The sequence below is a fragment of the Megascapheus bottae genome, chromosome 1, assembly GCF_031878675.1.
Source record: "Megascapheus bottae isolate mThoBot1 chromosome 1, mThoBot2.hap1, whole genome shotgun sequence".
Taxonomy (NCBI): domain Eukaryota; kingdom Metazoa; phylum Chordata; class Mammalia; order Rodentia; family Geomyidae; genus Megascapheus; species Megascapheus bottae.
In genome coordinates this window covers 103809541-103822545 of record NC_143509.1, presented here as the reverse complement: position 1 = coordinate 103822545, position 13005 = coordinate 103809541, and the positions used below count along the sequence as shown (strand labels likewise).

General features: G+C 46.3%; 1 protein-coding gene across 2 annotated transcripts in view; it reads left to right on the top strand.

The window, feature by feature from the left end:
• The first annotated feature begins 16 nt into the window (after positions 1 to 16).
• Hsf2bp (heat shock transcription factor 2 binding protein) overlaps positions 17 to 13005 on the top strand; it is a 54065-nt gene continuing 41076 nt past the window's right edge. Inside the window, exons 1-3 of one of the 2 annotated variants that reach the window (XM_090349875.1) lie at positions 17 to 71; positions 835 to 977; positions 3263 to 3413. In XM_090349875.1, the coding sequence (XP_090206001.1) occupies positions 942 to 977; positions 3263 to 3413 (187 nt within the window). In that variant the 5' untranslated portion in view covers positions 17 to 71; positions 835 to 941. The other variant, XM_090349866.1, reaches the window with a different exon arrangement.

The window sequence follows — 13005 nt, the reverse complement described above, 5'->3', positions numbered from 1 at the left end:
GTTGTCCCCCGCCCCGCCCCAGGCGCTTCCTGCCTTCTCCCCCGCCACAGTTGAGGACGGCTGGCCGCGAGGTTAGCCCGGGAGGCGCAGGCGGAAAGTCGCCTTGGACAGCTTCCGAGGCCCGCGAAGGGCCGTCGAGCCCTCGCACGAGTCTCTGTGGAGAACCTCCTTCCCCGGGCGGAGCTGAGGCCGCCAGCAAGCCGTCTTTACAGTGATCAGCAGGTGGACCAGCCCTGCCCGGGCCCACCTCGGCCGGGGCACCGTGCTGTCCCCTCAGATGCAGTGACCCGGGGCTGGTGCAGGGCTGTGGAGGGAGGGAGGCCCGGTCTCCACAGTGCAGATGCAGGGGTGTGGAGGAGAGTGGCTTTCCGGTTCCCCCCCCCCCCGGGTCCCAGGACGGGGTTAGGAGTGTGGTGGGGCAGGGGCCCTCAGTGTCACCAGTGTCTGGGGCAGGTGCAGGGGTGTAGGGGAGGGAGAGTGTCCGCTGGCGTCCTCAGTGACCCAGGACAGGTCCGAGGGTGTGGAGCATAGACTGGCCCTCCATCTCCCAGGTGTTCTGAGACAGGTGTAGGGGTGTGGAAGGGGACTGGCTCTGTTAGGGCACCCAAAAAAGCAACCCTAAAGAGGAAAACCCCCAGCCCAGCAGGCAAGGAGGGAAGAGAGGGGAGGAAGGAGTGAGGACGCCATCTGGGCCCCCTCCGCACTCAGCAGCCCAGGACCATTTCAACATTAGACATTCATGCTTGGTCTTCACTTTGCAATTGGCTGCCTGGCTGAACCTGGCTGCTGAGTGGGACCGTGCACTGACCACCCCCGAATCTCTTCTCTTCACAGAGAATGTGGTGCAGACTCCAGGAGACTTGAGCTTCAAGGCTTTCTGTCTGGACCCAGCTTGGTTGCAGTCCCGTGCTTTCTGGCCTGCGGGAGCCTAGGCCGTGGCCATGGGCGAGGCAGGCAGTGCTGAGGAGGCCAGCTGGGTCAGTGGGGGTGCTCCTGCTCTAGCCTGTTGAGTTTCAGCATTCCATGCTCCTTAAGGCCTTGTCCAGGGCTTGAAGTCAGGGTGCCCTGGCCCCTAGAGGACATCACTGGGCTCAAGGCAGAGTCAGAGTCAGAAGGGGAATCCTCAGAGACCCTCACACTGCCAGTCAGGAGGGCCCTGGGGCTGGGGCTGCAGACTTTGGGCTGTACCTGTTCCTAGCCTGGTCTGGGTGAGTGAATTTGGGGTGTAGACTGCAGTGTAGAAGCAGTGACATCTGCCACATGTGACTAGGAGAAGGTGCTAGGCTCAACCAAACCTGTGTTCCTTTCCACCTTCTGACCCTTGCTACAGTGCTACCCAGAGAAATGGCCCTACCTTTATCATGGTATTAGGGACAGTGGGCAGGCATGAACATTAGATGGACAGTGACACTTGGCAGGTGCCATTCTGGGGATCTAGTAAAGCTGTGGTTGCCTCCTCCCCTGTAGCCTGCCACTGCCATGAGAGATGATGCTGATATAGTTGGCTTTGCAGAATAGAACTCATGGATGTACTTCTTTTCCTTCTGTTCTCTATTGATTTCAGGACCTGGGCCCTTTCTCTGAGCTTTTGTGCTCAAGGCTAGTGCTCTACCACTTGAACTTGTGGTTATTTGAAGATTGGAGTCTTACAGACATTTCTGCTCTGACTGGCTTTGAACCACAACCCTCAGATCTCAGCCTTCTGAGTCAGGGTTACATGCATGAGCCCCTGGTGCCCACCATAAGATGCCCCTTTTTCCCTTTAGTATGTCTCTCCCGACCTCACCTTACTTTTTTGTGTGCTAGTCCTGGGGCTTGAACTCAGGGTCTGGACTTTTTTGTTCAAGATTGAGCCATAATTTTACTGATGGCTTGCTGGCTTACTTGCTTGTTTCCTTCCCCTCCCTCCCTTCCTTCCTTCCCCCCTTCCTCCCTCTCTCTCCCCCTCTTTTTCCCCCTCTTCCTCCCTCCCTCTCCTCTCCTCTCCTCTCCTCTTCCTCCCTCCCTCTCCCTCCCTCTCCTTCCCCCCCCCCCTCTCTCTCTCTCTCTCTCTCTCTCCCTCTCCCTCCCTCTCCTTCCTCTCTCTCTCTCTCCCTCTCTCTCCCTCTCTCTCTCTCTCTCTCTCTCTCTCTCTCTCTCTCTCTCTCTCTCTCTCCCCCCCTCTCTCTCTCTCTCTCTCTCCTCTCTCTCTCCTTCTCTCTCTCTCTCTCTCTCTCTCTCTCTCTCTCTCTCTCTCTCTCTCTCTCTCTCTCTCTCTCGGGCTTGAACTCAGGGCCTGAGCACTATCCCAAGGCTAGTGCTTCAGCACTTGAGCCACAGCTCTTTAGCTCAAGGGTACCACCCTACCCCTGAGCCACAGCGCCACTTCCAGTTTTCTAGTTTTCTGGTGATTAATTGGAGATAAGACTTTCACCAACTTTAGTGCCTGGGCTGGCTTTGAACTGTCATCCTTAGATCTTAGCTTCCTGACTAGCTAGGATTGCAGGTGTGAGCCACCTTGCTTGGCTTTTTCAATGTATGTGGTATCAAAGAACCGAACCTGGGTCTTTGGGCATGCTAGACAAGCACTCGACCACTAGGCCAACCCCCCCCCCACCCCTTTCTCTCTTTCAAGATAGTTTCAAAGACTTTCCTGACAGTACTGGCTTTGAACTGCCAGCCTCAGATCTCAGCTTTCTGCTGAGTGGCTGGTGTCCAGCTCACCTCTTTTTTTCTGTTTTTTTTTTTTTTTTTTCTGGTGTGGGGCTTGAACTCGTCCTGGATGCTGTCCCTGAACTCTTTAGCTCAGGGCTAGCACTCTACGATTGTGAGCCACTGTGCTACTTCCGATTTTCTGTGGTCAATGAAGCTAAAAGTCTCATGGACTTTCGTGCCTGTGTTGGCTTTGAACTGTGATCCTCAGATCTCACCCTCCCCAGTAGTTAGGATAACAGCATGAGTCAATGGCATCCATATTATCTCTTTTTTTGAACTGGGGTCTTGCTGTGTTGCTCAGGTTGCCCTGTAACTCCTGGGCCCAAGCAATATCTTGACTGTAGGTAGGTACAGCCTCAGTGGCTTGATTCCCATCTCTATGGGTAGGGCTTGAGTAGTAGTACTTAGTGTTATTTTGTATATAACCTATATCAAAAGAAACACTAGGTAATTGAAACAATTACCATCATAAGAGGCATAGAAGAAAAGAAGCAAGTTGACTCAGATTGCTTGTTTTAGTCATCTGAAAAGAAACATAGTAATCTTAAGAATCCCTTTGTTCTTTTAGCACATTGGAACTAAAGAAGAATTCGTTAAAGTCAGAAAGAAGGACCTGGAGCGGTTGACAACTGAAGTTATGCAAATACGGGACTTCTTACCCAGAATACTAAATGGGGAGGTACTGGAAAGCTTCCAGAAGTTAAAGATTGTAGAGAAAAGTGAGTCTTCATAACATTTTTAGCAGTCTTTGGTGGTGACAGTAATCTGTTCCATCAGGATTATCTTAAATGCATGGCTGTAAAGCAATTGTAAATAAATCTGAAGGTATTGCTGTATCCTTTACATTTGAGGAAGTTAAACATAAGAGAGGCTTGAACATGCCATCAGCAAGTAAGTTGCACATATATGTTGGTGTTGGGGTAAAGGATGGCAGCCTTCTCTCCTGCTCTCTTCATTGGCAAAAGAATTTTTTTTCAGAAGCAGGAAGTTTATTGTAACGTTTATTTCACATGGGGTTGGGAGTTTGGCCTAGTGGTAGAATGTTTGCCCAGCATGCACAAAGATCTGGGTTTGATTCCTCAGTACCACATACATAGAAAAAAGACCAGGCCCTGAGCCCAAGCCCAGGACTGGCAAAAAAAAAAAAAAAAAAAAAAAAAAAAAAAAAAAAAAAATTCACAGGGGCCAGAAGTGTGGCCTAGTATTAGAGTGCTTGCCTCACAAGAAGACCCGGGTTTGATTCCTTGATACTACATACATAGAAGAGCTGGAAGTGGTGCTGTGGCTCAAGTGGTGGCACATTAGTCTTGAGAAAGCCCAACGGCTGTGCTCAGGCCCTGAGTTCAAGGCCCAGGACTGGCAAAAAATAAACAAATAAAATGTTTCACAGGTTAGGAATTGGCCTACTGGTAGAGTGCTTAGCTGGCATGCACAAAGACCTGGGTTCAATTAATGGGTACCACATATATAGAAAAAGCCAGAAGTAGTGCTGTGGCTCAAGTGGTAGAACTCTAGCCTTGAGAAAGCCCAAGCACAGACCTCAGGCGCTGAGTTCAAGCCCAAGGACTGGCAAAAAACAAAACAAAACAAATCACATCAGTTGTATTGGGCAATCATTAAAAATAATATAAGTACTTACAAAAATAAATGGAGTATTTTCAAGTGTCAAAAGCTTCACCATAGAAAATAGGAAGGACCTTTGACAAACTGAACATTTAAGCTATCTCCAGCTTAATTACTGCACAGCTAGTGCTTTTCTGGTTTGTGCTTTACGATTTCCAAATTGCTTTTTTGCTATTCTTACATTCGCAGTAAGAATGTATGCAACAACTATATTCACAAGTCTTCATGGGAATGCTTTTCATTAAGTATGCACACGTGAGGAGAAAATAAAGACAGTGTTCTGTGGAGTAAAAGTTGCCCCACCCCAAAGGGCCAGATGCACACCACACAGAAACAAGTGTGCCTGGGGGCATTGCACAGCATCTGAAGGAGCACATCATTACCGGAAGTTGTAGTGTCTTCATGAGGGAAGATCAATTAATACTTCTAGACAAGACATTCTTTTTTTTTGCTAGTCCTGGGACTTGCTCAGGACCTTGAGCCTGTCTTTGGACTTTCTCAAGGCTAGAGCTCTACCTCTTGAACCTCAGCACCACTTCTGGCTTTTTCTATGTATGTGGTACGGAGGAATTAAACTCAGGTCTTTGTACATGTCAGGCAAGCACTCTACCACTAGGCCAAACTCCTGGCTCCAAGACATTCTTTTTTTTTTTTGGTCAGTTGTGGGACTTGAACGTTGGGCCTGGGTGTGTCCCTGAGCTTTTCAGCTCAAGGTTACTGCTCTTGAGCCCCTTGAGCCACAGCACCACTTCTGGTTTTCTAGTGGTTAACTGCAGACAGGAGTCTCATGGACTTCTGTACTCAGCTAGCTTTGAACTGCAATCCTCAGATCTGAGGCTCCCGAGTAGCTAGAATTACAGGTGTGAGTCATCAATGCCCAGCAATTTTTAAAATTTACTTTAGGTAGGGTCTAGTTATATAGCCTGCATTGTCCTTGAACTCTCTCTGAATCATAGCTGTTCCTGCAGTCTCCATACCTCAACTTCTCAAGTGTTGGTATTACAGGTATACACCACCATGCTCAGCTTTGCACTCATCTGTTTTTAGCACTGATTAAAGTTTATAATTCCGTGGCTGGGAGTTTGGCCTAGTGGTAAGAGTGCTTGCCTAACATGTACAAAGACTCAGGTTTAATTCCTTGGTACCACATACATAGAGAAAAAACCTGGAAATGGTGCTGTGGCTCCAATGGTACAGCTCTCGTCTTGAGAAAGCCCAAGGACAGTGTTCAGGCCCTGAGTTCAAGGCCCAGTACTGGCAAAAAAAACCCACCCAGTTTATAATTTCTAGGACTTGTCAATTCAGATTTTGTGAGTGTGTGCTTGCGCACGTATGTGCATGTGACAAGTGCCAGTTCTGGGGCTTGAGTTCAGTGCCTGGGTGTTATACTTGAGCTTTGTTTTTTGTTCTATAACGTGAGCACAGTTCCACTTCTGTGTTTGGTACTTTGGTGTCTGGTGAATGGAGATAAAGAATCTCTGTGTGAGCCGCTATGCCTGGCTTATTGATTTAGGTGGGGTATTACTAACTTTTTCTCCTGCGATGACCTTGAACTGCAGTCCTCCAGATCTTTGCCTTCTGAGTAAGTGGGACAATGTGAGCCACTGCATCCAGTCTGGAGTCATTTTTGACTGTTCAATCTGAGCATGTTATCCCCTTATTTAAGTCAAGCTATTGAAACAGCAACTCCTTTTTCTTAGGATAAAGGCCAATCAACCAACCAACCAACCAACAAACCACCCAAGACCTAAACAATACTTGCCATAGCTTAAAAGCTTTTTCATTATTGTACATAACCTTAGGCTAGAATCATTGTCAGCCCTGACTTCCCGGAGACTAGTTCTCCTGTTAGATGTTGTTGTAATCTTCTGGCTTCCTCTTCTGCCAATATGGTTTTGTTCTTGTTTTGTGTAGTGAGTTGTGGGATTTCTGGATTCCTGTTTCTGTGTACTGATTTCTCTGGTATCTGAGGGTTCCAAGGGATCATATTCCCTTGTCTGCATGCTTCTCTTTCTGAGTTGTAGCTGTGCTGCTTGTGTTGTGCTACCAGAAACCTGGTGTTTGCAGCAAGGAAGGACCAAAGATGACTCACAGGAACGCTCACAGTGAACTTCAGATGAAGTCTCTGCTCTTATGGCCAACGTCTAAATGAAAAGATAGGCTCCTAAAAAGACTTTTATATATCATTTTTGCTCTTGAGTTCTTGGGAAATATGTGAAAGGAAATAGTCTTCCCCCTTTTAAAATTTTGTAAGGTCTACATAGGGCAGTCTTAGTCCTTTGCAATGACTTGTCATTCTGTTCAAATCACTCAGGTCATGGTTTAGAAATACACTGATCATGCCATATGTTGATTCCTCTTTCCTCATGTTAGTCTAGTAGTCTAGTACGTTCTTGGCTTTGAAGTAGTGTCACCTGTTTTTGCTTCTAGAGGTTGATGTGCTCTTTTAAGATTATTATTATTATTATTATTATTATTAATTAATTATTTTTTGGTCTGTCATAGGGCTTGAACTCTGGGCCTGGGCGCTGTCCCTGAGCTCTTCAGCTCAAGGCTGCCACCCTACCCCTTGAGCCACAGCCCCATTTTTATTATTATTTTGATTATAAAGGTGATGTATAGAGGCATTATAGGTTTATTAGTCAGGTAATGAGTACATTTCTTTTTTTCTTAGCTTTTTTTTTTTTTTTTTTGCCAGTCCTGGGCTTGAACTCAGGGCCTGAGCACTGTCCTTGGGCTTTCTCAAAGCTAGAGATCTACAACTTGAGCCACAGCACCACTTCTGGCTTTTTCTATGTATGTGGTACCAATTAATTGAACCCGAGTCTTTGTGCATGTTAGGCACCATTTTACCTCCTTTAGTATTAAGCAATGACCAGGGACAACATGAAGGTGGGAACAAATGAGACAGGATGGGAGTAGAAGGAAGCGGTGTACCTAATTTGAGGAGAAGTTTAGAATATAGATAAGGTTCTATTTGAATGGTTTCGGTGAGAGCACTTAGGCTGTAACACAATTTGCAGGCCGGTGAATAGTGGTTTGGAATGAATCCGATGAAGATTGCCTGAGTATCATTAGGGCACAGGTGAGCACTGAGGAGAAAAGCATGTTTTAGAAGGCAAAGGCTATTTTAGAATAGATTTAGGTACTTCGTGTCACAAATGGAAATGATCATTAGCACATTGTTCCACTTGCTGTGTAGAGGAAGGAAGGGGGTAAAGCAGAAGTGGGGATAGTAAGTGTGACAAGTGTACAAAAGTCAGTTTTGGTTTGTCTTAATGAGGATAAGAGGCATTTGGGAATTCTGACAGGCGAAGGACACTAACTAGTGACAGGAAGCTTTCTCAGGGCAATGTCATGCTTCTGAGTACAGGATAGGTTTGAGGGGGAGGGGTGGAGATGGAGGGAAGCATGGCTGACTGTTCTTCAACCAGGCCCTGGGCTCCACTGGAATCTGGCTGAAATAGGAGGAAGGCAAGCAGAGATGATTAGTCTTAGGGATGATGTGAGAACAGTGTCATTATTAAGAGGACAAATAGACATGTGGGGGGGATCTTCCCTGCTTGCCAACTCTCATCAATGTGTTAACTTGTTTATAAAATGGAGACTGTGGGGCCAGGAGTGTGGCCTAGTGGTAAAATGCTTGCCCAGCATGCATAAAGTCCTGGGTGCAATTCCTCAGCACCATATAAACAGAAGAAGCTGGAAGTAGTACTGTGACTCAAGTGGTGGAGCAGTGCCCAGGCCCTGAATTTCAAATCCCAGGACTGGCAAATGGAGACAAAAATGTTTCCTTCTGAGGATGTGGCAGGTTTAAGATGACATAATCCCCTAAAGTGCTGGCTCAGTCAAGTGCCTGGCTCATGGATAAATAGTGCTGCCATCTAGGAAATTACCTGACCTCCTGGTATAACAGAGCACTCAGATTTATAGCCTGGTAGCTCTTTTCTGGCTCAAGCACCATCACCTCATAAATTTGAGGAAGACATTGAGAGGTTAGATTAAGATTGGCCTAGGATCAAATAGCCCACACCTATAATTCAGGCAGGCAGGAAAGCCTGCAAGACTCTTACCTCCAGTTAACACCCCCCCCCCAAAAAAAAAGGGAAGCAGTAGCTCAAGTTGTAGTGCAACAATGAGTAAAAAAGCTGAAGAACAGTACTCACAGGTTCTGAGTTCAAGCCCCCAGTACCAGCACAATAAACAAATAAAGGAATGGTCTAATTTTGAATTCCATTTCTGTTGATTATTGTCTGTAACCCACAGCTTTAGGGCTTTCTGCCTGTAAGATTGGTGCTCATAGTGTGTCTAGGCTTACTCCAGATAATCCTGGCAGAGCAGTGCACAACTGAGTGCTCAGTGAAAATAGTTTCCTCTCATCCTGTATTCATCCAATAGTGGGTGTTAAAATCGTATTTTAAGATAGGATAAACCTATTTTCGTCCCTCCCTCCCTTTCCCCCTTCCCTTCCCCCTCTCTACTTAGAAACTCCCTCCCTCCCTCTCTCTCTCCCTCCCTCCCTCCCTCCCTCCCTCCCTCCCTCCCTCCCTCCCTCCCTTCCTTTCTTTTTGCCAGTCCTGGGGCTTGAACTGGGGCTTGTGTACAGTCCCTGAGCTTCTTTTTGCTCAAGGCTAGCACTCTACCCCTTGAGCCACTGCACCACTTCTGGCTTTTTCTGTTTTGTTTGTTTTGTTTTGTGGGTCATGGGGCTTGAACTAGGCCTGGGCACTGTCCCTGGGCTTTTCAGCTCAAGGCTACCAGGTTTGTCCCTAAGCTCTTTAGCTCAAGACTAGCACCCTACCCCTAGGCCTGGGTGCTTCCCTGAGCTCTTTAGCTCAAAGCTACTGCCCTACCTTGAGCCAAGCCCCACTTCTCGTTTTTTTTTTTCTGGAGGTTAAGAGTCTCAAGTCCTTTTGAGCCAGGCTGGCTTTGAATTTTGATCCTCGGATCTCAGCCTCCTAAGTAGCTAGGATTATAGGAATGAGCCACCACTCCCTGCTCCTGTTTTTTTTTAATTAATTTTTTTTATGTAGTACTAAGGAATTGAACCCAGGGATTCATGTATGCCAGGAAAGCGTTCTACCACTAAGCCATCTTCCCAGCCCCTTCATTTTGCATTTAAGTTGGCTTCTATTATCTTTAAGGGATTGGGTGGGGTGTGGAGGTGTTCACTGATACACTCCACATATTTATACTATATTCCAACCAGTTATGCCCCCTATATCACATTCTTTCCAAATAGTATCCCCAACACATCTTGTTTCATCTTCATACTTGAAAATAATCTCCTTTGACAGAGATTTGAACTCAGTGCCTTGTGCTTCCCCCCTCCACACACACTCAGTTGTGGGACTGGGCACTGTCCCTGAGCTCTTCAGCTCAAGGCTAGTGCTCTAAACCAGTGTGGCTAGTGAGCCATACTGCCACTTGTGGTTTCTGGTGATTAATTGGAGAGAAGAATCTCACAGACTTTCCTGCCCGGGCTGGCTTTGAACCTTGATCCTCAGATCTCAGCATCCTGGGTAGCTGGGATTTCAGGTGTGAGCCACAGGTGCCTAGTGCTTCCTGACTCTTCAGTAGTTGGGATTATCTGTGTATCCAACACTCCCAGACCCAGCTATGTTGTCACAGAAAACATAGGCTGTAGTGCAGGGTGGCTCTTGCCTGTAATCCTAGTAATCCTAGCTACTCTGGAGGCTGAGATCTGAGAATCATATTTTAAAGCCAGCCCTGGGCACAAAAGTTGGAAAGTCCATGAGACTTTTTTTTTTTTTTTTTTTTTTTGGTGGGGCTTGAACTGGGCCTGGGTGCTTCCCTGAGCTCTTCAGTTCAAGGCTACCACCCTACCTTGAGACAAGCCCCACTTCCTATTTTCTAGAGATTAATTGGAGATAAGAGGCTCAGGTCCTTTTGTGCCCAGCTTGCTTTAAACCATGATCCTTAGATCTCAGCCCCCAGAGAGCTAGGATTACAGGCATGAGCCATCACACCTGGCTAAGTCCATGAGACACTTACCTCCAGTTAACCACCAGAAAGTGGCAGTGGGGTGTGGTGGTTCAAGGAGTTAGGCAGTAGCCTTGAGCTGAAGAGCTCAGGGACAGTGCCCAGGCCCAGAGTTCAAGTCCCATAACCAGTCAATCAATCAATCAATAAATAAATGAAAGCAAACATAGGCTGTGAAGATGTTTCACAATACGTGGTCTATGACACCTAGTGCAACATTTGATTTTTAAAAAACTTGCTATAGAAGGTGCTATGGGAAACAAAATTCAAATGCTGATAGCAGATTAGATGGGAGTGTGTTAAAGGTGTTATTTTCTAGAAGTTGGTAATTATATGAGTATGGGTGTCTAACACATTGTCCTTGTTCTTGGTATTGAAGTATTTAGGAGCAATAGGACATGGTTTATGTAATTTGTCTTCAAATGATGAGGTAGGGAGAGAGGGAGTGGGGGGGGGGAGAGAGAGAGAGGAGAGAGAGAGAGAGAGAGAGAGAGAGAGAGAGAGAGAGAGAGAGAGAGAGAGAGAGGGAGAGGGAGAGAGAGAGAGAGGTTTAAATGTTGGTAAAGTGTTATACAAGACTGGGGAAAAGGATATGTGGACATTCTTTGAATTTTATTCATGCAATATGTTATAAATTTGAAGTTATTCCCAAACAAATAACTGTAAAAATTAAACTGGAAATACTGAACATTTACAGAACAATCATTCCTAAAGACACTCTTGGGTTCTTAGCAGTATGATTTGAAAACCAGTGTAGTACAAGATTGCTAAAGTGTTTCTGAGATTAATTGACTGGGAATTTAATATCAGTGAGAAAGTAGACTCTATTTAGCTTTAAGAAGAATTTCCTGTAGCCCACAGATGAACTAGAAAGGGTGATTAATTTGACAGTAAGCTTCTGGTGCTTCAGAGACTGTGAGAATGCGAGTTCTTGTGTTGATGAGGAATAAAAGTAGTGAACTGCAATGAAAGCAGGTTGCCAGGGTTTCACACTGATAACCCTGATTACTCAGAAGGCTGAGAACCAGTCTATACAGAAAAGTCCCTGAGACTCCATTTCCATAATAGCCAGCAAAAAGCCAGGCTGGTTCAAGTGGTAGAGTGAGAGCCAAGCAAACAAAATGAGAAAGCTGAGAACTTTGCTTAACTCTCCAGTGTTGGCAACAATATTGAAACAGTAGAGAGGTGACTTAAGGAGGGGGACCAGCACATGCTTGGAGAGGAAATATTGCCATCTCAGTGAAAAGCTGCTTCTATGGGGAAGATACTTGATAGTTCCCATAGCCCCAGCCAGAGGATGAAGTCCCAGAGGCATGGCTACTGTCTGGATGTCTCCTCTGGCTTCCAGCCAGAGCCACAGGACAGTTGGTGTAGTTGTTGATGTCAGTCTTTTGGGGCACAGAGCAGAGGGTGGAGAGTGGATGTGAAGAGTCACATAGAGGCTGTCCACAATACAGGGCATGTGAAGAAGAAAAAGAGCGTGAGGACAGAGGAGCTGAGAGGTCATTGAGATGAAGAAGACAATGACAGGTAATGTATGCCATCGCTTTGAACCTCCATCTTGTGTCACATCTGCGTATTAATACATGAGAAACAAAATCCCCTGGCTCCAGTTTGAGTCTATCAAGGTCAGGCTTAGTTTTTTTTTTGTGTGCGGTGGCATTCATTTTCAAGCCTTTTGTTGAACAGTGAACATTTACCTGGGTTTTGTCAAGTACTCTAGGTAATTTGTGCACTAAAAGAAACCTAAGACTGGTTGCTCGTACCTGTGACCCTAGCTGTTCAGGAGGCTGAAACTTGAAGCCAGGCTGGAAGGAAAGTCCAAGAGATTCTTTTTTGTGGGTCTTGAGGCTTGAACTCGGCCTGGGCCTGGGTGCTGTCCCTGGCTTTTCAGCCCAAGGCTACCACCCTAGCCCTTTTCTACCACCCTTCCTGTTTTCTAGAGGTTAACTGGAGATAAGAGTCTCAGGTCCTTTTGTGCCTGGGCTGGTTTTGAACATTGGTCCTCAGATCTCAGTCTTCTGAGTAGCTAGGATTACAGATGTGAGCCCGCCCTGCTACACTTGATATTCTTTTTTTTTTTTTTTTTTTTTTTTTTTTTTTTTTTGCCAGTCTTGGGCTTGGGCTCAGGGCCTGAGTACTGTCCTTGGACTTTCTCAGGGCTAGAGCTCTACCACTTGAGCCTCAGCACCACTTCCAGCTTTTTTCTATGTATGTGGTACCGAGGAATCGAATCCGGGTATTCGTGCATGCTAGGCAAGCACTCTACCACTAGGCCAAACTCCTGGCCTGATATTTTTTTTTTTTTTTTGCCAGTCCTGGGCTTAAGCTCAGGGCCTGAGCACTGTCCTTGGACTTTCTCAAGGCTAGAGCTCTACCACTTGAGCCTCAGCACCACTTCTGGCCTTTTCTAAGTATGTGGTACCAAGGAATCGAACCTGGGTCCTCGTGCATGCTAGGCAAGCACTCTACCACTATGCCAAACTCCCTGCCCATACACTTGATATTTTTAAGAGAGGATAGATGTTGATGACTTGAAACAGAGAGGGAGCCACTGGACTGTAGGCCCTGGATCTGCAAAGTGACCCTGGGGCTTAGAAGTCTGATGCTGGTCACTTGAAGGATTCCACTTAGATATTTTAGATGGGTGTAATCCTTAAGGAACATAGTATCAGGGAAGATGAA